Source organism: Scardinius erythrophthalmus (genome assembly GCF_964197995.2).
Source record: "Scardinius erythrophthalmus genome assembly, chromosome: 4".
Classification (NCBI taxonomy): Eukaryota; Metazoa; Chordata; class Actinopteri; order Cypriniformes; family Leuciscidae; genus Scardinius; species Scardinius erythrophthalmus.
The window spans coordinates 6,656,015-6,683,379 of NC_138224.1; the positions used below are offsets into that span (position 1 = coordinate 6,656,015).

A 27,365-nucleotide genomic window follows, 5' to 3' on the forward strand; every position below is an offset into this window, starting at 1 on the left:
CAAATTGGTGACTCCAACAGGCAATGAGACGACACTTACCTCAATGAGCGACCTTTCAACTTAGAAAACGTCTATAGATTATTATATGAAATGAATTGTTTTTTGCTTACCAAGAAAATAAAAGAACACTAAATTTGTAACCTTGTGCCTACTTTGTGCAGCAGCACTTGGAATGAACTCAAGGTCCAATAAAAGCTGAAAATGAATGTCAGAAGTCAATAAATAAATAATCTGAATAATAATAATAATAAAAAAGTAATTAAAGCAAAAATATTCAAGTTTCAGTTCTGCGTTTGATTAACGTGCCTATGGACATTAATGTTTTAAGTTAGAATTTATTACATCCAGTCTAAAATACTTATACAATAATAAGAAATTTGTTTAATTTGTCACACTGCAGGACATGTCAGCTTTGTAAGCTAAAATAATAGTGATTGGAGAAACAAAGATTTTCGAAACTTTGAATCAATTGAATTGTTGGCTAAATGATTCACTGTTTCGAAGCGCTTGACGCTGGTGACCCCTGCTGGTCAGACCAATGTAAATGCAGCGAAAACTAAACTTTTAACTAATTTATATTATACAAATGTGTCATTAAATGTCTACAATTTATGAAACTGACCCGAGATCAGGTAAAAATCATATATAGACAGCCCCTAAATTAAACAGTTACGAAGCCTCGTTTACTGAAATCACGAGACTGGCAGTTTGTTTGATACGCGCTCCGAATCGCTGCTTCGAAACAAATGATTCACAAAAGCTTCGAAGCTTCACGAAGCGTGTTTCGAAAGCATCCGTCACTTAAACAACATATAATCAATACCATAAAAAAAGGGGGAAAGAGCAATTATAAGAAAATGTATATGTGTGTATCAACTACCTACATTTTGTGGTTATGCAGTCTGGATGCTCATTGGAAAAATGAAGGACACTCTGAAATGCCTTTGATAATGTAGAAGAAATTGTTTTGTTTATTTGTATTGTGCTTTCTTTATTTTATCCAAGTGCGTCTTGTGTTAGTTTTTGACCAAAGCCTAAAAGATTAGACAGTTTAAATAAAGCTTGATAAATATGGAGATAAATAACTGAATGGTGAGATTCGCTGCTGATTAAGATCTAAAAGGATGCGTTAAGAGAAATGAGCAAATGTATGAAAATGTCTGTTACAACACATATCAACTAGTTAATTTGAAAAATCATTCAATTTCTATAATAAAAAAATGAAGCCTTCAATTGCTACAATAACAAAAGCAAACGTAGTAAAAAAAGAAACTAGTCATATATAAATGTATTTTGGTCTGTCGGTGAGACTGATGTTTTATATATTAGAATCACACGTCTCTCTTCTGTTCTAGGAGGCTACATTCAAGAACGCTTTTTTTCTATCTAAAGATTTTTTTTCCCCCAAAATAGATACCGTATGAAATCTTTTGCCCTGCTACTTATAAATATTTCATCAACAGTTATGTCCAACTAAACCTAAGACACCACCAGCAATACAGAAGTCACTGTTTTTTCCAAAGAGTAGAAATTTTGGCATTAGTTACAACAATAATATTATATCAAAGTACAAAGGTAACAAAAAGGCACAATAAAAGACCAAATTACAGTATATCCTGTACCCATATAGTCCGTGTAGAGACTTTGGGAGGGTTTCGAGCAAAACTACTTTCTCTTGATTCAATGTACAATTCTCCTTGTGTGAAGGGTCTGTATAGCTACATGAGAGACTCCAGGCTCTCCGATGGGTTGGCGGGGACCGTGCCGTTGTTTTCCGAGTAGTGAAGAGCTCTCTCATCCTCCTTAGTGCTCACCAAACTCAGGATCGCTTTGTAGAGGAACTGATACTGTTCCTGCACACACAGGAAGATGTCAAGCATGCACATTTTATCATTCAGATCTTATCAAAGTATGAGTTGCAAAAAAAAATTTTTTTCTTGCTTTATGGAAGCTTGTTTCCACCACAGAACTCACAAGTCAGACTTTTTTCTTTGCAATTCCGAGTTTATAGCTCACAATTCGAACTTTTTTCTCACAATTCCGACTTTATTTCTCGCAATTCCGAATTTATTTCTTGCAATTCCGACTTTTCTCTTGCAATTCTGACTTTATTTCTCACAATTCCGAGTTTATATCTCACAATTATTTTTTCCTCACAATTCCGTTTTTATATCTCACAATTCTTACTTTATTTCTCACAATTCCGGGTTTATAGCTCACAATTATATTTTCCTCGCAATTCTGGGTTTATACATCACAATTCCGAATTTATGTCTCACAATTCCGACTTTATTTCTCGCAATTCCGAATTTATTTCTTGCAATTCCGACTTTTCTCTTGCAATTCTGACTTTATTTCTCACAATTCCGAGTTTATATCTCACAATAATTTTTTCTTCACAATTCCGGGTTTATAGCTCACAATTATATTTTCCTCCCAATTCTGGGTTTATACATCACAATTCCGAATTTATGTCTCACAATTCCGACTTTATTTCTCGCAATTCTGAGTTTATATATTGCAATTCCGACTTTATTTCTCGCAATTCCGAGTTTATATCTCACATTAATTTTTTCCTCACAATTCTGTGTTTATATCTCACAATTCTTACTTTATTTCTCACAATTCTTACTTTATTTCTCACAATTCTTACTTTATTTCTCACAATTCTGGGTTTATAGCTCACAATTATATTTTCCTCGCAATTCTGGGTTTATACATCACAATTCCGAATTTATGTCTCGCAATTCTGACTTTATTTCCCGCAATTCTGAGTTTATATATTGCAATTCCGACTTTTTTTCTCGCAATTCCGAGTTTATATATTGCAATTCTGACTTTATTTCTCGCAATTCCGAGTTCATATCTCACAATAATTTTTTCCTCACAATTCCATGTTTATATCTCAAAATTCTTACTTTATTTCTCACAATTCTTACTTTATTTCTCACAATTCCGGGTTTATAGCTCACAATTATATTTTCCTCGCAATTCTGGGTTTATACATCACAATTCCGAATTTATGTCTCACAATTCCGACTTTATTTCTCGCAATTCTGAGTTTATTGCAATTCCGACTTTATTTCTCGCAATTCCGAGTTTATATATTGCAATTCTGACTTTATTTCTCGCAATTTCGAGTTTATATCTCACAATAATTTTTTCCTCACAATTCCATGTTTATATCTCACAATTCTTACTTTATTTCTCACAATTCCGAGTTAACTAAAAAATATAATAAAATATTTGCCAGTGGGGTCAGAAAAAAACATATAATTCAAAGGGAAAACAAGATTATTCTTCTCACCCCAGTGGCAGATTTTTTTTTTCTTATTTTATGTAAAAACTCACTTTTGATAAATTTTTCAGGAAAAAAAGGTTTAATTTTGCTTCTCAAGTAAATGTATCCTTACTTAAGAATGTGTAGATACTGTATGTGTACTTGCAAACAAAACAAGAAAATCATTTTACTAATATTACAGTCCTCTTACAATATCATCGAAGACCCCCGGCCTCATGAGGTTCATCATTCTGGCGGTCTGATAGACGTCCACACTGTTCTCCTCCTCCAGCTGGTTGACCAGGGTGGTCAGGGCACAAAACAAACCAGCACTCGACCCTCCAGACCTGACATATCAAAATGACATATCACTGACTGATATAACCCGATATGCATTTTTGTAAATAAAATGCCACTCTACCCATCATGGATGATGACGGGTCCCTCTCGACGCGAACTTTCTTCTCTGATGATGTTGATGAGCTCAAAGGAGTTGCTGATGGGACTGTCGGGGTTCGGCCAGCGGGGTGTCTGGTACTGACGCACCTCCAGCACGTAATCGTCCTGTCACAGACGGCCACACAAAACACTTCTGTTAATCTGTAGTCTTGAAGGCAACTTGCTTAGAAATACTGAAAATATGAAATGCTTTGTTTTTTGTTTGTTTGTTTAAGTTGAACAATCTCACAAATACATCAAAATCAACAACAAAAAAAAAAAAATACATTTTGCATAAAGCCTTTTTTAGTGATATTATTTTACATTATAATATTACTGTATACTGTAACGTAATGTCATTTTAAATTAATTATACACAATATTATCATTTGTCATTACTGTAATGTATCGAGATTTTTTAAACCTGAGTTTCTCCTTACATTTCACACCATTCTCATAAGTGACTCACATTATATTTTCATAACTATAATACAGTAGAAATGACTATAATAAAAAAAAATTATTTACAATTTTATTTAAAAGGCAGAACAACAAATACTACCATTTATTTATTTATTTGCATTTCGGTAATGATAATTGGATTGTACAATGAGCTTAATTGTCATGTAAACAAATGTCACAATGAAAAAAAAAAGTGCCAATAAATTAATTTTCTTTCATTCATAATACACTCATATATATATCTAATGAGAATGATGTGAAATGTAAGAAAATCAAAACATTTGGAAAATTTACAATAATGACAATATATATATATATATATATATATATATATATATATATATATATATATATATATATATATATATATATTGTCATTATTGTAAATTTTCCAAATGTTTTGATTTTCTTACATTTCACATCATTCTCATTAGATTCTTATTACTGTAATATATTTTACATAAAATGTTTTTGTTTTTTTTTAAAGTTAACACTTTATTTTAAGGTGATGTACATATAGTTAATGATTACTAGACTTACTATAGTAATAACAGTAAATTATGCATAATTACAAGTAACTAACCTTAAACAAAACTCCAACCCCAACCGTAACTCTATAGTAAGTACATGTACATCACCTAAAAACAAAGTGTTAACTTAAAAAAAACAAAACATTTTATGTAAAATATATTACAGTAATAAGAATCTAATGTATCTAATATATGGCAGTATTTGTTGTGTTGCCTTTGATTACATTTTATTTGAAGGTGATGTAATTACTTACTCAAAAAGTACTGAGGAATATTAATTAACTACATGTACTTACTATAGTAATAACAGTAAATTATGCATAATTACAAGTAACTAACCTTAAACAAAACTCCAACCCTAACCATAACTCTATAGTAAGTACATGTAGTTAATTAATATTACTCAGTACTTTTTTGAGTACGTAATTACGTCACCTTAAAATAAAATGTAATCAAAGGCAACACAACAAATACTGCCATATACATATTGGTAATGACAACTGGGATGCATCACGAAATGTGTCACGCAAATAATAAATTACACTAAAATATGCAATTAAATGAATTTTCTTTATGCAAAATATAAATATTTTTGTGTTGATTTTGGGGTGAAATATGATTCCAAAAAGATTCACCCAGAGCAGCTGCAAATACTGAGTTCTGGCTACATAAATTAAATAAGTTTTTCACCTTTAGGGCCTCCAAAATGAAATCCTGCACCACTAGCGAATCTTCGTTGGACAGGCACACGCTGTCCTCACCTCTGAAGGTCACAGTGAAGGTCTCACAGCTGATTGGTTGGTCTTTAGTGGGCCAGTACACACACTCTCCCTCTCTGGTCTGTGACGGTCGGGAAATGAGATGCCTTTAATAAATAGGGATGTGTGTAGAACTACAAAAGTGTATACATGTGTGTGTAACTCACCAAGCTCAGTGTATCAGGCAGGGAAACTATGATCTGTGCATTGTGATCCCAGATCATCCTCCAGAAGTCCTGTATGGTGTTTGGCAGAGGATTCTGGGTAGCGATGAACTCACGGCTCTGATGGTACCCCTGTAAATGGCACAGACTCATCGAATCACACCATATCACCAAGGAATCTAAACAGGAGCATCAGAACCAGAATCTTACCAATAAATACGAGGCATTGATGTAGTCTGATGATTCTCCAGGTCCTGTAGACAGACTGACCCTTGACCTCTCCACTGAAGCACAGGTGAGAAGATAAAGATGAACCATTACACTTCACAAAACTAAAGTCACTGAATGAGCTCACTGATAATAGACATCTTTAAAAACAAATTCTGAAAAAAAGAGAAAGCATAGGGAGTGGAAATCATAAGGAATTTGAAATGTTTGCAAAGCAATTCTTATTGTATTGTTAAATTAAGAGATTACTTTAGATTTCAGAACAGTGATAAAAAAAATATTTTTTTAAAGAATTAATCTGAATATAATTATTGGCAAAAAACAGGTTACCCTTTCACTTTTTAATAAATAAATACATTCATTAATTGAAATACCATATAAATAAATATGATACATAAACAAAATCTCTCTATCTTTATCTCTCTCTCTCTCTCTCTCTCTCTCTCTCTCTCTCTCTCTCTCTCTCAATATTTAAATAAGCAAATAAATAAATAAATAAACAAACAAAATTAAAATACCTATAAATTATAAACACATTATATATTAATAAAAGTATATATTAATAATACCTAAATAATATAATTAATATTTTATTTTTATAAATCAATTTTTAAAATAAGTAAATAAATAAATGTAAAAATAAAATATTTATGTGATTGAATTTTTTTTAATAATAAATAATAATGAATATTTATTTTATTTAAAAATATATATATTTATAGTAAATTAATCCATGAATAAATGAATAAATAAATTAAATAAATAAATAAATACCTATAACATATACATAAATCTGATATATTCATAAATAAAGTAAATAATAATAATAAATAAATAAGTAATATAATGTAATTAAATATTTTAAATCAATATTTAAAATAAATATTTTAAATCAATATTTAAAATAAATAAATATACAGATTTTTTAAAAATCACTTTCATTTTTATAGATTATATTTATAAATGTATATAAATAAATATGATGTATTAATTAATAAATATGATCATTTTTAATAAATAAATAATGTAATACAGTAACATTTTTAAATAAATATTCAGTATTTAAATAAATAAACAAATGAATGAATGAATGAATGTTTATATTGCACACACTCACCAGGCATAAGACAAGACGTCCTGTTTTTAGATGCATTGCACTCCTTCAAAGCCACTGTGTAGTCACTCTGTTTTGCACAACTCTGACTGACCAGCTACAGAAACAACAGGGAAGACTGATTAACTGCTCAGAGTAATAATGATTAAGAGGGGCTCAATAAACCAAGGGTCTCACCTTTAACTGTTTCTCCAGACGGGTCTTTCCCGTAGGTCCCGGTATGAGGAGATCAGACACATATGTGTGAATGTGACTAGATGAGACCAGTGTCTCTTTACCCCTGATGGCCTCCACTAAAACATCATGGATGAAGACGTACTGCTCCTGCTCACACACACACAAATATGATGGATGTGTTGTGTTGCATGTGATGTGACATAACCTGAAGTATGGTTTGAAATATTGGAAAGATGTCATACCTCTGTCTGTACCAGGTAGTTCCTCTGGGTACGAATGTGTTTGAGGAATCCCATTATGTTCACAGTACTTTCCTCCTTTATCTGCTTCAACATGCTGTCGATCACAATGTATGTTCCTGTTCGTCCCACACCGGCACTGCAGATCACAAGTGCACACATTCAAACACATCTTAAAATGTTGCTGTCCTGTCCGCCTCCATTTCAAGTCACATTTATTTATATAGTGCTTTATAGAATACAGATCAAAGCAGCTTCACAGTTTAAAACAAGAAATACCAGTATTAATGTTGCAAAGATCTTCAATTACAAAGCAAATACAATTTCAGAATCTCTTAAGAAGACAATAGTGTCATTATTCAGCTCAATAACAATGTCATTGTTGCAAAGTTATGAAACGAACTCAGTTCAACTATAAAGCAGCTCTACAGAAGATAATAAAGTGCAATAGTCAGTTCCAGAAGTAAAAACATTCAATTTATCCAAAGGGAAATACATTTTTAACCATAACTCATAAACCTTTAAAGACAGACCTACTGTGAGCTACAAGGTTGATAATCGATGGTATTTGCTTCTGTTGAAGCTGTCAGCCCACGTTATTTCATCTTAGTTTAAAAAATAATCATGTTAAAGCGGAATTCATGGTGAAAAACTACATTACCCATAATGCTGTACAAAAATTTCACCAATCAGAGTCTAAACAAGCTCGTTAGTCCCGCCCACTCCCTTGAAGCACAGCAAATGACATAACAGAGTCTCTCTACGCTCTCAGAATACTTAAATAATTGAATATATGTGCATATTTTGCAGTAAACTTAAAATATATTGTTTATATATACTCTATAGTGTCATTATTCAGCTCAAGTCAGTTCAGTTCAATAACAGTGCGAATTTTGTGGAATTTATTAATTCTGGTTTTATTTTATTCTCATCCAATACTGTCTGTGCAGTCAGATCGATGACCATAGTAACTTCACACCATAATAACTTTATGCTTAATAACTACTGGTGTCTACCTGCAATGCACCACTACAGGCCCCATATCAGCTGTTCTGGCCTGTGAGGACGCCCGCACAAAAGACAGCAGGGGAAGAGTGTATTCTGGGACGCCCATGTCGGGCCACTGAGTGTAATGAAAGTGAAGCACCGTCCTCTCCTGACTGCGGCCCTTCTGTGAACCCTAATGGTGGAAAAAGACAACGAAAAGTGTTGAGAACGGAGAATATCCTCAAGGTTTTCTGGTGACGTAGCTACGGACCTTCTTGACGTTAACGTTCCTCAAGGTGAATGTCCTCTGCGTGTAGTAGGCAAGAGTTTTGGTGCTCTTCATCGTGACTAGGAAGCATCCATAGTCTTCCTGATTCTCAAGGGGCCAATATTGATCACACTTTCTCTGTTTGACACACACACCCGCCTCATGAGATTTAAATAACATTGGTTTGGTTATCTCATTACACCACTTTATCATTCCTTTATATCAAAGTTTGCATATTTTGTCACCCAAAACCATCTAAATCAAGTGATGAAAAGCATTACCCGGCCCTTCTCCACCAGGTTAGTGATCATGACAATCACACCAACGTTTTGCTCCCATATCATCCTCCAGAAGTCCTCCAGACTGCCTTTCAGTGGCCCCTGGGCAGCTATATACGCTTTCGGCTGATTGTAGCCCTAAAGAGAACCATTCACATACACACGTGATCATACCAACACAAGTTGTGACAGACCGATTAATATGGCAAATATTTTTGAATATATACAGAAGCTTGTTTCCGCCACGGAATAAAAATTAAATACGATAAGTGCGACTTTTTAATCGGCACAGCAGTGACAACCGCATTAAAATACGGGAGTGAATCATTCTGTTTCTGTGTGATTGTTGATAAATAATATATATCAAATATAGTGTACACTTACATCCACATAGTTGGCATTAATGTAGTCCCCTGTCTTTCCATCTTTGTCAGAGTTTTGAGAGAGTTTAACTCGACTGTGATCATCTGAGAGTACAAAAGTAGAAGGCTGTTAGTCGTGCTTTTAGTTTTTTCTAAATGCATGTATATCTCTTATATTAGTATGGATGAGTGATATACAGGCCAGGATATTAATGTATCTGTTCTTGCTCTTATTGTCTGGGTGGATGGAGCTGTCCGCAGTGATGCTGATGTCCGCCGTACAGCCCTGAATCTCCTGGAAGAAAAACATTTCAAGCATAACTCAGATCATAACCGTTACCAAACTATATGACTTTATCATGCAGGCTAACCATGCAAAGAGCAACACTGACACGCCAATACAATGAACAGAAGAATAACAACAATGTAAAAGAATAAGTAACACTAAACAAGGGAGATGTGTCTTACCTCGTAAGACTCTTTCAAGATCTAATAAGGGAGGGGGTGAGAATGCAGAAGAGCACAATGAAAGTCCAGGACAAACAGAGAGGCAGGTACAGGTACATGAGGCACGTTTGCATGTGTTTTCATGCTACAGACGGGTTTAGACGGGGCTGTCGCTCTGTGTGGGTGTCCATGCAGTCAGTGGAGCCACAGTGAACAGTGTTCCCACATCACCTCTGTACATGCTGACCCATAGCACTTATATACATTAATTCACTGTTTTATATTTTTACATGGCATTATAGGATGCAGTGTTTAAGGTTACGCATTTAGAAGGAGTGATGAAAATCCCAAGTACCTCAAATTTTTTGGAGAACATGTGATTTGCGTGAAGATCAGCAACATGTTTCACGAAATCCTTAACAGGGAGAGCTTCATTATCCTCTGGCATCAAAAAGAAAACAATTATTTAGAAATACATAAATACATATCAAATTATTATTAATAAATACAATTATTTATTTAAAAAAAAACACAATTACTTAAATATATTTACTTTTCTAATAAACTAATTTAATTGTATTTATTGGTTTTTTCGTTTATTTGTATTTTTCAATAAATAACTCTAAGAAATAATAAATAACTGTTTGTTTGTTTAAATAAATGCAATTAAATAAATACAAATAAATCAAATAAATGTTAATAACAATACAATTATTTATTTAAAATCATTACAATTACTTTATTTGTTTATTTATTATAAAAGTAATTGTAAGTAATTGTATTTTTTATAAATAAAGCATTTTACTTATTTATTTATTTGTATTTATTCAATAAATAACTTCAATAAATAAAATGTTTAAAAATAACAATTACTTAAGTTAGTTTATTTTAGAAATGATTGTAAGTAGTTGTGCTTTTTGATAAATAAATTATTTATTTTTCGATGAATAAATAATAAATAAAATTAATTTGTTAATTAAAATAAATACAATGAAATATATACAAACAAATCAATATTAATAAAAAATAAATAAAATTATTTATTAAAAATACAATTACTTAACAAATACATAAATAAGTTTATTTATTATAGAAGTAATTGTAAGTAGCCTAATTGTATTTAATAAATAAATTATTTATTTAGCTTTAAATAAATAACTTAAACAATAACAAATAACTGTTTGTTTAAATATATAAATAAATAGCTGCTAAGAAAAATATTATAATATATAATAATAATAATCTGTCTGAATGGGAGTGTAAGTTTGTTACCTGTAGGTAGAAGAAGAGGGGTTGATGGGGCTGATATGGCACGTGCTGAATTGTTGTCCTCTACATAAAAATGTGCCGTTTGAAAGCATCTCCTATAAGATACAGATGCAAATATTACAGCAATTTCTGTACTTTATTACAGGTAAAAACAGGTGAAATTACAGGTGAAAATAATGAGTATTACAAAAAAACTCAAAAGTAAAATGTACGGATGCAATACAGTAATGAGAATTGTCATGAAAATAACGTCGCAATGCAAAAGATATTAATGCTCCCCAAAAAATCCTTAAAGGTGCAGTAAGTGATTTCTGAGAAACACTGTTGAAAAAGGATCGGACCAAGCCATAACACTCTTGTAGCCAATCAGCAGCAGGGGGCGTATACATTTATGATGGGGGAGGAGAGAGAGTAAACAAGAAGGAGGTTGAAGAAAGACTGTAGATAGAGAGATGGGTGAGAGACATTACAAAAGACAAAGAAGGGTTATGATCAGACAAGAGCTTTAGGACCTGCCTTAATATTAGAAAAGCTTTCCAGCGCTGGAGAGACCCAAGCGGGAAGTCCTGAAGTTGCGTTGTTTCTGCTCCATTTGTGAGTAACATTGGTTTTACTATGTTTCAGAGAACCAATATATGCTGTTGTTGTAATGTTACCTTTACAGGACAGTTTTAAGTGTCATTGTTTGTCTGGAGCTGGTGTGATGCTGGCGGCTAACAACAAACTCTTGCTTGTATATACTCTTGTGTACAGTTTGTTCATTTTTGGTTCTTCCTTGTCGTTTCTTCGTCATCTTCGCTTGATTTTTTGCAAATAATTATTTTGCTTCACTTCAGTTATGATAAAGATAAATCCACTCTTGTATTGCATGTTTGTGCATTTTGGGGGTGGATCAATGAAAGGAGGGGTGTGTTTGTTTGGGTTGATTACAAATATAAACAGTGTTTCCCAGAAATTGCTTACTGCACCTTTAAAATGTGTTGAATGTCACCTGGACATGTTTTTGTGAGTTTGTGAGATTTTAGAGAAGGTGAATCTAGTGTATGCAATCTCAAAGCAAACGTTCACACACTGACGTGTGTTTGAAGAGTTGATACCTCCAGTAGATGAGAATGCCCACCAGCACCAGCAAACACAGGGTAGTGAGTGTTGATATCACAGCCAGAGGAACAACGGTCCTTTTCTCTTTCTCTGTTCCTTCCACCATCCCGACACGAGACTCCGGACTGCTGTTACTCGCCTCTGATGATGGAAACAGGAGCAAAACAGTCCTTAATAAATCCATTAATGAGCGATCTCATGGTAAAATACATGACATAATATTAAACATATTCAAGGAGCTAAAAAATCTGTGGTTATGTTTACCACATCCAAATCATCCAACTGTTAGCTCATGGAGAATGAAATTATCCTATCATTTGCTTCACCTCAATAAAAAAAAGACATTAACTGCAATATTTTCTCATCTTAAAGGGCACCTATTATTTTACCTTCCCTTTAGTGTCTAATATAGCAGTTTGTGCATGTAAACGATCTGCGGAGTTACAAAGCCAAAAGTTCATCTTTCCAACAGAAAACACTTGCCTGATCCTGCCATTATTTCTGTTACTTAGTTACATCATCATGTTACATATTTGCATAATGCCCGCCTACTGGTTGCTTTGGCCAGTCATGTTTTTTGTTCTCCAAATGTTTTGACACCATGTACGAGTTTTACCTGTATTCTGGTCTTCCTCTGACTCTCGGATAGTGAGTTCAGGAATTATGAGTTGTATGGGAATATCATCGATTTGAGAGGTCACTGACCCTCCTTGACCTGAGCCAGTGTCAGATTCAGCTGACCAGGTCACCCATGAGAGAAAAACCTGGTTTTCTGGTTCTTCAGTGGTGGCATCCTCTCGCTCGCTCTCAAAGTAGAAAGTAGAGGACAGTCCCTCATTATTTTCATCTCCAGTTTTGCTCAGATCAGTGTCTTTGGGAGCCGATCGGGTTTGGCCGAGCTCCCATTCCCGGTCGAGCTCCTCCAGGAAGATCGCGGACCCTGATCCGCTGAACTCTCCCTGCCCGTCTGAAGAAGGCACTTGAGCAGATCCCTCATCCAAAAAGATGGTTGGGTAGCGGGTGGAGTATACATTGAGATTTGTGGCATCTCGAGCCGTCGATGCCCTTTGATTACTGAGCGATGTGGCTGTAACAAACACGTCTAAAGAGTTAAGACTTCAACTCTCCGCTAAAAAAACATTTACGGCAGAGGAAAGAAGGGCTTGGATTGGAAGAAACAAAACCAATCAAACTGGTCTAGCATATCTTGAAATACCTAAAGCCACAGCAAAGGGGGCGCCATCACCATGCGCAAGAGAAAGAAGGCAAAGGTTGAATGCACAAGAGCAAGAGAGCAACCGCCACCACGTTCAACATTTGAAGAGATGCCAACCAGCCGAGAAGAGAGAGTCCAGCAGGTGCATTTAAGCTTTTCCAGAATATTTGTGGCACAAAATGGCAGTAACAATTGCACCACCGTCACGTTGAGCACAGTGCGTTTCTGGAAGTTTGACTACTTATTACAGTGATCTCCAACCAGGAGTAACAGATTTAGAAAGATAGTTTTGGTTTATTTAACCTGTATGTGTTTGTTACCTATAAGTTGTAACTTTTCATTAACATTTGTACAAATGACAATGTATTCACTTTTGGGTGATATTTCATACTTACTGAGCTTCTATTGTATTTAAATTCCTCTATAAAATAGTGATATTTGTGAAGTATCTCATTTGGGTTTCATTTTTAAACAAATTCACCACTAGATCCTAATGAAAGTTTCTCTGGAACTGTAAAAATTTGTGAACAGTACTTGCAACTAATATAATATAATATAATAATAATAATAATAATAATAATGAGATAAAAGGCCACTTAAGTGCACTTAAAGAGTACACTTTCAATGTACTTTCAAAGTGTTAAGAAACACTTCTAAAAAGCGCACTTTGTAATGTCAAATAATTTGTTTTTAACTTTAAAATACATTTTAACTCATTATAATTTAATAATATTTTGTTGTGCTTTAAATAAGCACTTATTTTGATATGTTGACTAACATACTAAAATCCCTTGTACTTAGAATTAATTAAGTAATTATATATATTTCAGTTTGTCAAAAAAAAACTCTAATTGCATTTCGTATTTAATTTGCGAATGACATGCAATTAATACATTAAATTCAGTTTACATTTAAGTATATTTGAAAGCATATTATTTCTCTAATAAGTTCTCTTTTTAAAAGTATACGCTAACATCTACTTCTTTTTCACAAGGATGCGGTTTATGAAGGAGTACTTAAAGGAATAGTTCACCCAAAAATGTACTCACCCCGAACCTGTATTCATTTATTCCTTGTGCTGAACACAAAAGCATATATTTTGAAGAATGTTGGTAGCCAAATAGTTTCTGGTCCCATTGATTGCCATAGTATTTCTTTTATATACAATGGAAGTCAATGGGGAAAATATATTATCAAAATATCTTCCTTTATGTTCAAAAGAGGAAAGAACATCTTGAGGGTGAGTAAATGATGTGGTAAGTGAACTTTCCCTTTAAGATGAAAACTGTTGGGAAACACTGCTCTTTAAGGATGCAATCATCCAACTACTCAGCTACTATTGTTTGATTTTACTTAACCAGCGTTTTCATCACTTTCCTGCAAGCAAGTTAGCATTTAGCGAAAGGTTTTGTCAAGGCAAACACCCTGATCAAGATTGTCTTACCGTTAAACAGGGGCTGAGTGGTCTGAGAAATGATCTTCATCGATGATCCAGTAGTCGCAGTGCTTGCATTCGCTGTTGAAGTTGCATTCACTGCAGGTGTGATGGTGGTCGTCTTCACTGGCTGTTTTGGCACCAGTCGTCCAAATGCAGAAGTTGATGAAGGTTTGGTTGTCCTGACTGAGATCTCTTGGTCCTGAGCATCTGGCGGTGCTGTGAGAAGGTTGTTCAGATCTGGTGTGGCTTTTGTGGTGCTGGTGTTGAGGATGTCCTCATAGTAGACGTCTGTGACCACCATGTCGCTGTGGGGAAGGTGGCCGCTCTCCTCTGGGATGAGTTTGCTCAGTGGCCGCTTGGTTTCTTTTCCGGCCTTTTTTTGGTCAGGTGACCATGACAGCGAAGACTCCTCTGTAACTTTACCTCTGATTGTAATGGGGGTTGTCCTGACAACGGGAAAAAGGAAGCCTGGTTGGTCTGTCGCTGTGGTGATGGAGATGGAGCTTCCAGAATCACGGATGAGGGTCCGGCTGGGCGGAGACTTAGAAGGAGGGGGAGATGTTCCCTGAAAACAAAATACATCATGATGCAAATGATGCAATCATTTATGAATAGTTTTATAATCTACATTCAGGGAAAAAAATGCACCTCATTATATTCCTCTGATTCTGTTAAATCACCAAAGGGATCAGGCTCATTTACTGTAGGGTCAAAGAAAATATCAGTGAATTAATTCAATTATAATATAATAATAATAATAATACTGTATAATAGGGTGAATAACACAAAGAAATATCTGGGTTATATTTCCTCCCAAAACAACACATTTTTATATTTGAAATTTTTTTGTACAAAATAAAATTATTTAATCAAATTAAATTTATATATATCTAAATTTATATATTTATATAATTTTTTTTTTACTTTTGATATTGGTGTGAAATTTGATCCAGACATTTTTTTACATTTTTGTGAGATTCTCCAATTTTTGGTTTGATTCAGCATTACCAGGGTCTTCAAGAGGCATGTCCACAATAACCTGGTCACTCATTTTTCCGGTCAAGCCATTCGTGCACAGCGCCACCACTTGGACAACATAGCTACTGTTCGCTAGCAATTTATGAATAATGGCCCCCTGGAAGAAAAAAACAGAGAATACTGTTTCATAACACCTGTTTTTAACCATCAGTACTAGTCTAACCATGAACTATCAGCTATCATGTAACAATGTTGACTGAAATGTCCGTGCTTCAGTCAACGCAGTCATATTAACCGCCTCACGTGGATGGGCTAAAAGTACTCACCACATCCTGGTCTCCGTCTGTCAGATACTGTTGTTTGGGTGGGTCTTTGCCCTGGAGTCTTTGGTAGGTGACGGAGTAGCGCTCGATAGCGGTGTCATAGACGGCCCGTGGCCTCTCCCACGTCACCACGATGCCGGTGTAGTTCTCAGAGTCTGCCTGCACGTTCTGCGGTTCGGAGCTGCACACTAAACACAGAAGAGTTTGAAATTACATTGAACTGACTTGAGCTGAATAATTACAGCTGTTTGAACAGTTTGAAACTTCGTTTCATAATTGATGAACTTTTCACAGTTATTGTTGAACTGAACTCAATCAACACTAAACCGAACTGAGATGATTTAAAGGTTAGTTCATGCAAAAATGAAAATTCTGTCATTAATTACTCACCCTCGTGTCGTTCCAAACTCGTAAGACTGTTGTTCATCTTTGGAACACAAATGAAGATCTTTTTGATGAAATCTGAGAGTTTTCTGTCCCTCCATTGACAGCTATGCAACTATCACTTTGATGCTTCAAAAAGTTCATAAAGAGATCGTAAAACTAATCCATATGAATTAAGTGGTTTAGTCCAATTTTTCTGAAGAGACATGATCGCTTTATATGATGAACAGATTGAATTTAGGCTTTCATTCACATATTCCAAAGATGAACAAAAGTCTTATGGGTTTGGAACGACATGAGGATGAGTAATTAATGACAGAACATTCAATTCTGAGAGAATATAATGTTATTGGATCATGCTTTCGTTCTAATAAGGAGCCGTAACTTCAGTCAAATATCAGTAACTTACAAAATTGCTTCTAAATCAACTCTGTTTGAAACCGAATTGGTGCATTTGTTTTCTTGGAAAAGCTCCAAAGTGTGGTTTCCAGGCAACACACACATTCACTGCAGGGTTTTTAAAAAGCGCAAAAAGCATGTGTGTCCACGGTCAGAGGAGGAGGAGATGCATGCGAACACTCGATTTGACCTTGAGAGATGACCTCTCATTCCTCTCTGATCCTTATTTTATGTATCACAGGCACATACTTGTTTCTGAGTGTCTTTGTTAGGCTGCGCTGTGTGAGTGTGTATAGTACATACTGGGTGCAGGGACTTCCTCTGTGCCTGTGTAGGATGAAAACACTTGTCCCGTGAACTGCTGTTGTTGTTCTCTGTAGTTATTTTGCAGGTAGTCGGTCAACATGACGTATCCGGCCTGCTGTATGGTCATCACCTCACAGAAGACCTCCAGCTGCAAATATACAAATATACAAAAATATACAAAAAACTTTTCCTCTTCGGTCACCCTACAGGTTGGAAGCGGAATTGTCCATTACCGCTGTCGTAAATAATTTCGCCGCCCACAGCTTTCTGTCGCACACACGCTCGCTGTTTATCCAGCACCAGCTTTGGAATGAACGATGTCCACAGACAAGGTAGAGTATGTTGCATGATTTCATGAAAGTGTGATGTATTGCGACATCAGAAACAAAGAAAAACGAAATAATGACTATTGTAACGCTTGACGTAAAAAGTAAAATTTGTGGTTATCTTATGTCTCATTTGAACTACAGAAATGCGACCTGGTTGGGCAAACTTGCATAGTGTGGTTATAGCAGATATAGGGCTGCAAAGCGAATCCAGAAGTGCCTTTCACCCTGTTACGACTTGATGAACCACTGATACGATTTTGGAAAAATTATTTTAATGTAAAAAATGTTCCTTAGTGTTGCTTTAAGGACCGATCAGCCTGCACCATCTAGAGTTTCATGACAGAACTTTGTATTAATAATTATAATAATCATCATAATGTAAAATGTAGTATTTTGTCAAATACAAATAAATAAAAATTAAATAAAAATACACAAATACATAAATAAGATATTGGAAAATATATACAATCAACAAACATATGAATAAATTAAGAAGACAATTAAATACATACGAAACAATGTACAGTCAGCAGTCCTTATGACCAAATAAACACTTATTTTTAGATGATGACTGGCTGACTATATATAATCTCACAAGTTAGTATGGATACTAACCAACTTACTAAAACTAACTATATAACCAACTAGCTAAAACTAACTAAATAAGTAAATAAAACTAGCTAAAAATAACTAACTAAAACTAACAAAATAACTAACTAAAACTAGCTAACTTACTAAACTAAATAACTAACTTTAACTAACTAACTAAAACTAACTAAATTGTGCAAGAAGAGCATTAAACAACAAATAGAGAGATGCAACAGACCAATCAGAATTAAGTAATTCAGAGAGCAATGTTACAACAAAAATGACAGAGCAAGTATCTGAATTAGCTTGCACAAACCAAATTCTTTTTTCTTTCTTTATATTGACTGTATTTAAATTGCAATCAAGATGAATGATGGTGAATAGCTTTATATGCACGAGTGAATTTATGCAAATGCTGAACCAGTGCTAAAGATTCATCAGCTATACTTAAGCGTGCCTGTGTTTCGCCCCATCAAATATTCATGCCCAAGAAACAGGCTGTGTTTAAAGTGGATCAGGCATGAGAGCGAAGAAAAAATAGCTACACAACCGCATGACAAAAAAAACCTCCTCGCATCTTAAAACTGAGCTTTAAAGTGCATCTGGATAAGAGGGGCAAAGTTGCATCCCCTCCACTGAGGGCTTATCTCTGATCCACACGTCAGGCGGCGGCCAGCTGAAATATTAATGCACACGCCTCCGTTTGCTCAAGAATAGCTTAAAGGGGCTGTCAGGGATGTATTCACCACGCTCCATTTTTAGGAGAGGGGTTTCGCTCTCTCTCTCTCTCTCTCTCTCTCTCTCTCTCTCTCTCTCTCTCTCGGTCTCTCACACACAAACACAAAAGAGCCACTGGCTGCAATAGTGACCCCAAACTTCTCACTAGCCTGATCTTCAAGACTCTTCTGACTTTATTTAGCCGAATTATTTGTTGCACTTGCACAGAAAATAATCGGAGATGTCCTGACCTGGGTTTCTGAGATGGCCACTGTGTTTTTAAACACGATCCACTCCACGTTCTCCGAGCAGGGTGGCGCGGTGAGTGAGCCATTGTACATGAAGTATTTTTCGGGGGACTGTGGAAGCAGAGGCCGCAAAGAAAACGCTTCCAGAGGGCTGCTTTTACCTTAATGTCAGACAGAAGCATGTTATTGCAGATGATTGCAGATGATTTTGAAATAATGAAAATGATATGTGAAAAACAAGGATGTACCAAATCGGCTCACGCTGTTCACCCCGTCAATGATGGCCACATAATCCTGGTTGTCTTCAATGCTGGCCTAAGGAACAGATCAAAGTCTTTAAAGTCATTATAATAAAAAGGTTACAGATGCACCATGCCATGGTGACGTTATACGGGTTAATATACCGTGTGTATAAGCGTGTATGATGTTCTCAGGATGAAAATATCACCTCAAAAAAGACTGCTACAGCAGCTATCTTTCCTCCGCTACTTATCGCCTCGTCTATGGATTCAAACTCCTCTTCATCAAAACAATATATCTGCATCTGAGAGAGAGAGAGAGAGAGAGAGAGAGAGAGAGAGAGAGAGAGAGAGAGAGAGAGAGAGAGAGAGAGAGAGAGAACTCACTTCCATATATTTCATTCAACATGAGTTCATATTTGACTTTTATTTTATCATGGTATGATTAGTGGGAAATGAAATGAATGCAGTTCCATGTTATCCTCAATCTTGCAGAGAACCTGATTCACTGTGATTTATACGTGTGGTGAAGTTTACCTCCAGAGGGAAGCTGTTGCCGTTGAGGCTGTGTTCAGAGCCGTCTGCAGTGGCGTTACATCGGCCCCAATGGAACGTGATCCTGCCCACTTTAAACCTGGATCTGAGCCCACCTCCACTTATGAAATACTGACCGTTCAGACTGATTACCACTGAGAAACACGATACACACACACACACAAACTCAATGACCGTGAGTCCATATACGCAAGCCATGTGCAAATGTGTTCTAATTGCTCATACTTCAGCTTTCATCTCTTCGCCTTGATAAAAGATTCATTTTAAGCTGAGCCTTTTGTGCTGGAAGAATCTGTCATTCTCACAGTGTCAAATCAGAACAAAAGGTTCAGCGCAAGCTTTTCTTCAGTGCTCCTGTAAAAGCACAGACCATCCAAAGCCACCCAGCTGCCATTCACAGGTAAGAAAAAGAAAAACGATTGTCATTTCAGGAGATTTTATTCTTCAGCAGATCCATTAGTCCGCCAGCGATTAATCTCAAGTCGTAATTGCATTCATTGGACGACGTCGCTCTGGGAGTTAACCTGTCAGTATAATTTCACTGAGTGCTGTTTAAAAAGCGGTTTTATCCCCAACTCTACAAACGTCTTGTAAACACCAGAAACCCAGTGAGGGTGTGCAGACCTGTTTTGCCATCATTGGTGATGGTGGTGGAGTCGGCGGTGGGCTGTTCCCAGTTCTCCAGCTGCAGGTTCTGGTACTGCATCCTAACCTGAGTGAACTCCTCACTGATGTCAATGGGAGACTGTCTGGCATTGCCGCAAACTGGATATTTCTTTGTCCAATGCTTCTGGTTTAGGGCCCCTGTAAATAGTAAGGGTGTGACAAATGAACAGGGGAATAATCTTGCAACAAATCAGTCTTAATTAAAGCAACAAAACATTTAGATTCATTTTTAGGTCAATGTATATGGATGCATAAAGCAAAGGTGCAATAACCAGCCAACGTTTCTGTCTTTGACCATTTTAACCACCTTTATTTGTTCATTTAAATAGTCACGCAATGTGCCAATATTCATTTTATTCATTAAAAAGAAAAATATAGTCTCAGTTAATAAGCTAATAACTTCTTGTATAATCCAAGAATGCTAAAATGCGAAACAAAAGCAGTTTTACGAATAGAAAGAGCAGCAGCTATCCCAAAAAAGAAATTACATGGATGAGCTACAACAGTTAAACATGTCTTAAGTGCATTCAGAATTTTCGGTTTCAGCAGAGTTTTCATTTCGGTGCATAATAGCCTATATATAAGTTTCTCCATAACAACATTGCTTGTCAACAATCGTTTGGTTAAAATGTTAAGCATGGAAAATGCAAGGCTTTTTCTGCATTATAGTCCTTATAAAGAGTCAAAAAGTTCCATTTAATATCTTAATATTTATTAGATGTAGTTTATTAAAGCATATGCCAAAGCTGTGACCTAGTGTTCAGTAACACATTGTGGGTCAAATTTCTGTTTCAGCGTTTTCCAGATCCTCTTCTGAGTATAATGTTCTGTTCTAGCTATTGTAAACTATAAAGAAAAGGCCAAAAATATCAAATAATGGCATATGGCAGCAAACTAAGGCACATGGTATGGCATATGAAGAGTCAGTGCTGATCAGAGCAAAATAATGCCACTTGCAGTGGTGTTGAACACATATACTGAACACTATGGCATATCACACTGACTTCACCAGATGATAAACTCACGGAGCAGATGGCAATGGGTCACACATCACTGAACAAGCACGAGCAATAAACCGCACACACACACACAAACACAAACATAAACACATCTGATTAAAATTGTCCCAGAGGACGCCTCTTTAACTACATGATGAAACGTAAGATCTGAATTAGCAGCTTTAATGTTCCCTGGCAGGACAATTACAGTGTTTTCCCAGTAAATTTCACTTTCACCTCCCGAGCTGGCCGTTAATTCTTCACCCACTAAAGCTACAACATAATTAATATGTCTCTAAAAGGCTATTAAGGATTAGGCTGAGAGGACAGAACCACATCCTCGAGGTGCTTAATATCGACATGCGAGACAAACGTCTGCTATTAGCCTGATTGATGGCTTCCACATTCAACAGGAAAACAGCGTCTGCTGGCAAAATGAACTACGAGTCTGTCAGGTTACAGCGGTGCAGCATCTGGCCCGGCAGACACACACATACACCGCGACGTGGATACGCTGTAATCAAAGAGAACGGCTGCTGCTATGGTAACCGGTAGAGATGTGGCATAAATGCAGAGCCTGAAGTCATTTAAAGGATTCTGAGACCTCTGGGCTGCTCTGACATTTCCAATATTTCTGTTGCAATAACAGGTAAGATGCGCTTTGGCCTTTGAAGCAATCTGGCGTTTCATGACGCATGGGAATGAACAGTCGCATATGGGAATGGTTATTGTGGAATCCTCCACCTCCATAATGACACCCTCATCCATCCCGACATTCAGTCTGATTACACCAGCCAATTATCCACAACAGTTTCCTCTCAATTTCCACTGAGGAAGGTCAGCAAAGGGCAGAAGTAGAACACAACCGTTGTGAATGTCTGTGGATCAGCTACAAATTAAAAAAGGAGCAGCTGTTCACACAAAAACACACCTTGCCTGATGGTTAACAATTGAATAATACAATATAATTAGAAATATAATTATTTATGATATTCATATTACATTTGATTTTATACAATTATAAGTAGGCTAATATTAATCGAATTAATTGTATAAATATAATAAATTAATGCAAATATAAAGTAATATCAATGCTAATTATCAAATATATGTAATCAAAATTAGATTTATTTATTTTTTTTTTTTTTTTTTTCATAATTAGGCTGCTGTCACTTTAAGACCTGATGCAAGGATCCATTATACTCTTAAACGTGTTTTCTTTCTCAACCGTTTACGTTCACTTAAAATAAAACTGACTGAGTTTAAATGAATACCTACCATGACCGGCTTTTTGACATTATTTTGTGTGTATTTAACTGATTAAACACAAGCAGTGAAAAATTACTCAATTTAATACAGAGGCGGCTTAATATGCGCGCACTTTGGGTGTGAGCACAAAATCTGCAGGAATGAGTACAATTATGCGCAATACGTGAAATCCCACGCTGAAATTCAAGCCCTAACACCAACACTATTCATCTGGAGCAAATGAAAAGAGTGAGTGAGTGGAGGCGGGTTTGTGAGTCAACTCGCCGTCGGAGAGATTAGAGAGCAAGAAAGCACAGCTGGTATTATGAATCTATTCTGTGGGAAATTAGTATTGGAAGCGTTTCAGATATTTCAGTATCTATATGTATATAAATCTGTATTTTTGACAACACTACATTTCACTTATTATTTCCGATGCCTTTTTTAAAAGACTATAAATGAAAAATGTGTATATTACAAATAAAATTGTATATTAATATAGTACATATTCAAATTAAGTGTGATGTCACACAGGCAAATATATTTGCATATGACCGCCCACTGAGAGCCCACTGGTGTTCAATTGCTCAACGGTTGACATTTGCCTACTCTGGATATGAGCGTTGTGTCGCGTCAAAAGCAAATAGAACCCATTATAATGACTGATGCTGTCTACACTGGATACAGTACACAGATGCACTTCATAAGGATCCCAGTGTCAGGAACAAGTGGATGGTTTAAAAATTAATGTAGCTTGGGTGTGAGTAACTCGTAGTGTCGTTTCCATGGCAACTTATGTTGCAGCTTGTGTACACCATAAAGCAATATCTCTTTTGCGATCGATCAGTAATTTAGACGTCAACATTTGCTGTAGGAAAAACATATGTAATTTGTATACATTACGTCCTTCATGCGCTTCATGAATAAAACTGAGATCATGAGCTATAATAGCAGAGGTGCTTCTCAGGACGTAGGCGGGAGTCTCGTTTATAAACGCTCTATCCGCAGGTTATCAGAGCATGTAGATTAGAGGAAAATCTGCAGCCCCCGCAGCAGATGGAGACGGGAGAGGGACCGATGCCAGAGGCAGGAATCACACGCACCCCTGGGGTTCGGAAAACAGGGTCAACAGGGGACGGGCATGCTACAGTAACCAATGATCATGAGCAGATTCAAGAACTGTCCCAAAACTAAGTCGACAGTACTGCCTACATACACAGCTGCATCCTGACTGAAATGGAACCTAATAAGCGACTAATTTGGAACGCTCTACATAAGCACACTATTATATGATATAGTGAATATTCAGTATTCGCCTGTTGGTTTCCATCGCAAAGCATTCCAGGATTTGCTTTTCCCATGATATTTAAAAACATTGAAAGCTAATTCAGAATGCTTTTCTGTCATTTTCACAATAAAAGGTATCTGGTCCATTGCATTTGCCTGAATGTTCCCACAGTAAAGGATGCTAATACGGATTAGCAGTGAAGAAAAGTTGTTAACGTTTTAAAGCACTCCTGTGGAAATAGACATGGGATATTGCTCATTTAATTGTGTGACCAGATGCGAGACCTCGATATTTGTTCACATAAATTCACAAATAGTGCATGATGAAAAAAAGAAAATAGACATTTCCCACACATCAGTAGGAAATCTGAAGTGTTAGAGTCACTGTGTGACTGTCAGCTGAAGTTCCAAGGGTCTATGAGCAAATTAGCATTCAAGCTTGACAACTTTTGTTTGAGTAGAGAGGGTTTTACGTGAAACAATTAGAGTTAAACAGAGAAACGTGTATCGTTCCATTTCTTCACAGGTTTGTGCTGGGCCTCACAATCAAGCGTGTTCTTTCACATGTTAATTCATTTAGTTTCGACTCAGTGAACACACACACACACACACACACACACACACACACACACACACACACACACACACACACACACACACACACACACACACACACACACACACACACACAGTCAGTAGCCTACTCTACTTCAGTCATTCAAACAATATTTGTTCAATGTGACTCAGTTTTGGCCCTTATTGAAGCTTGTTTCCACCAATGAATAAAAAAACAAAAAAGATAATCGTGACTTTTATCTAACAATTCAGACTTTTTTTCTCGCAATAGCAAGTTTACATCTCGCAATTCTGGAAAAAAAAATTCTCTGAATTGCTTGATATAAACTCACAATTGTTGGTTATAAAGTCAGAATTGTGTGATATAGTCACAATTGCACGTTATAAAGTCACTATTGTGTGATTTGAAGTCACACTTGCCAGTTATAAAGTCAGAATTACATGATATAAACTCGCAATTGTGTGTTATAAAGTCAGAATTGTGTGATAGTCGCAATTGTGTTATAACGTCAGAATTGTGTAACAAAGTTGCAATTGCGTTTTATAACGTCAGAATTGCATGATATAATGTCACAATTGCGCGTTATAAAAAGTCGCACTTGCCAGTAATATAGTCAGAATTGTGATATAAACTCGCAATTGTATGATATAAAGTCAGAATTGTGTAATATGAAGTCGCACTTGCCAGTTATAAAGTCAGAATTACATGATATAAACTTGCAGTTGTGTGTTATAAAGTCAGAATTGTGTGATAGTCGCAATTACGTGTTATAACGACAGAATTGCGTGATATAAAGTTGCAATTGCGTGTTATAAATTCTGAATTACGTGATATAGTCGCAATTGTTTGTTATAAAGTCAGAATTGCTCTATATAAACTCGTAATTCAGACCTTTTTTGGACTTTATAACTCGCAATTGCGAGTTTATATCTCACAATTCAGTGAAAAGAAGATATAAACTCGCAATTGCAAGTTAAAAAGTCCAAGTCAGAATTCTAAGTTTATATCTCACAATTCTGACTTTATAACTCGCAATTATGAGATTATTCGCAATTACCGGAAACAAGCATCCATAGTTTTCCTACCATTTTTAAAGCGGCCTCCGGCTCGATTTAAAAGCCACAAGTCAAGGGCCTCACACAATCCTGAATGTCACCTACTCTTTTTTAAAGACTTTAGTATCTTAAAGTGTCTAAGACTTTCAGCTAATCTCCTGCACAGGCGGGTCAGTGGCAGTGTGTGCTGGTACCTCTCATTCAGAAGGTCGACTCACTGCCGTCTTTCTAATGGAGAGCGGACATTGATCCGTCATTATTCACTTCCATCTACTGCTACCTTATCCCTATCTCTCGCTCAAAGGAGAAAAGGTTTTTAAGGCTTTAAGCCAGTGGCATGCCACACTGAAGTCTGGTAAAAAGCACACAATAAGGGCATTTGTTCGTTGTCTACCTACCTGTGTAAGACCAGTCAACGTCCTCGGTGAGTTTGCGCTGCCCTCTTAGGTACGGCGTGGCCAGATCTGGAATGGGAAAGATGAGGAGAGTTGGAGTCAATGCACCAGTAATTCAGAGGAGCACAAATGCATGAGGCGTAAAGCCTGTGTCCTGTACACTTACAGTCTTTAATTTCATAGAAACCACAAAAATAAAACAACAGTCTTTGGAATCAACAGTAAAGTAAATCCATTATACAAGTGCAAACTATTTTCTTGTTTTTTGGGGTTCGCCAATGCAAAAGTTGCCACAATGAGGCTAGGTTGCATGATGTGGATGCGAGCGTGTTGCTAAGTGGTGTATATAATGCATTGCTATATAGTGTATTAGTAATTTCTAGGGTGTTGTGGATGTTTACTAAGCCATTGTTATGCAGACACTAAGGAGTTCTAAGTGGCATATATAGTGCATTGCTATGTGGTTGCTAGGGTGTTGCTATGTTGCTGCTAAGGTGTGTACATAGTGCATTGCTATAGTGAATTGCTTTGTGATTTCTAGGGTGTTGTAGAGGTTTCTAGGTGGTTGTTATGTAGTCGTTAAGGTGTTCTAAGTACCACATATAGTATTTTTATGTGATTGCTAAGGTGTTGCTATGTTGTTGGTAAGGTGTTCTAGGTGGTTTACAGTGAAAACTCAGAACACTATGTGATTTTTAGGGTGTTGTGGATGTTTGCCAGGGTGCTGCTATTACTAAGGTGTTCTAAGTGGCATATACCTGTATAGTGCATTGCTATGTGGTTGTTAGGGGGTTGCCAAGTTGCTGCTAAGGTGTTCTAAATGGTATATATTGCATTGCTATGTGGTTGCAAGTGTGTTCTGGGCAGTTGTTAGGGAATTACTGTAGGTTATGCTTTTAAAATGAGGTCATCAGACTGAAGCGGCCCTTCCTATTTCACCCTCTTTCATTACTCTCTCCAGTGACTGTGGTGTGAATATCTCTAAATGAAAGTGTGATGAGGGAAAGGTCATTATTTTAGACTGAGTGACATTAGTGTCTGATGTGTGTGATATATGGTGTCATATGTATGTGTGTGCTGGAACACATGTGAGGCTTTGAGGACACCTGCCCATACACATCAAAAGACAAATGTCAGTGTGTACAAGGGAAAGTGTATATGAAAGGACACATGACCTCATACACAGGTGTGTCTTACATTTTGTAACCCTAAACTTCTAACAATCAACATCTTCATATACTTTGACAGTACACAAAGGAATAGTTGATCCAAAATTTATATTAAAAATGTCCTTCCAAGGGATTTGGAGATGATGAA

General features: G+C 36.1%; 1 protein-coding gene across 1 annotated transcript; it reads right to left on the bottom strand.

Moving 5' to 3' along the window:
- Window positions 1-940: 940 nt before the first annotated feature.
- Window positions 941-26,130, bottom strand: ptprz1b (protein tyrosine phosphatase receptor type Z1b). The gene is made up of 30 exons (XM_081363235.1): window positions 26,052-26,130; window positions 20,447-20,626; window positions 19,805-19,956; window positions 19,477-19,572; window positions 19,277-19,343; window positions 19,032-19,189; window positions 17,144-17,294; window positions 16,061-16,245; window positions 15,765-15,891; window positions 15,405-15,457; window positions 14,763-15,321; window positions 12,719-13,189; window positions 12,099-12,243; window positions 11,005-11,096; window positions 10,088-10,173; window positions 9,754-9,774; window positions 9,484-9,580; window positions 9,308-9,390; window positions 8,927-9,061; window positions 8,649-8,783; window positions 8,407-8,570; window positions 7,394-7,529; window positions 7,152-7,298; window positions 6,978-7,071; window positions 5,843-5,916; window positions 5,636-5,764; window positions 5,401-5,550; window positions 3,702-3,844; window positions 3,492-3,627; window positions 941-1,853 (listed from the first exon to the last, which is right to left on the bottom strand). Exons 2-30 carry the CDS (start codon window positions 20,526-20,528, stop codon window positions 1,719-1,721), a joined length of 4,203 nt encoding a protein of 1,400 aa, XP_081219361.1. The 5' UTR covers window positions 20,529-20,626; window positions 26,052-26,130; the 3' UTR covers window positions 941-1,718.
- Window positions 26,131-27,365: the final 1,235 nt, after the last annotated feature.

Bases quoted from the DNA above. Each gene is read 5' to 3' on its own strand.
- ptprz1b (XM_081363235.1), bottom strand. From the start codon at position 20,528: ATGCAGTACCAGAACCTGCAGCTGGAGAACTGGGAACAGCCCACCGCC. The intron at 8,784-8,926 runs GTAATGCTTTTC...TGTGTCAAACAG, and splicing joins ACCTGGTGGAGAAGGGCCGG to AGAAAGTGTGATCAATATTG. The intron at 3,845-5,400 runs GTGAAAAACTTA...CGTCTGTGACAG, and splicing joins TCATTTTGGAGGCCCTAAAG to GACGATTACGTGCTGGAGGT.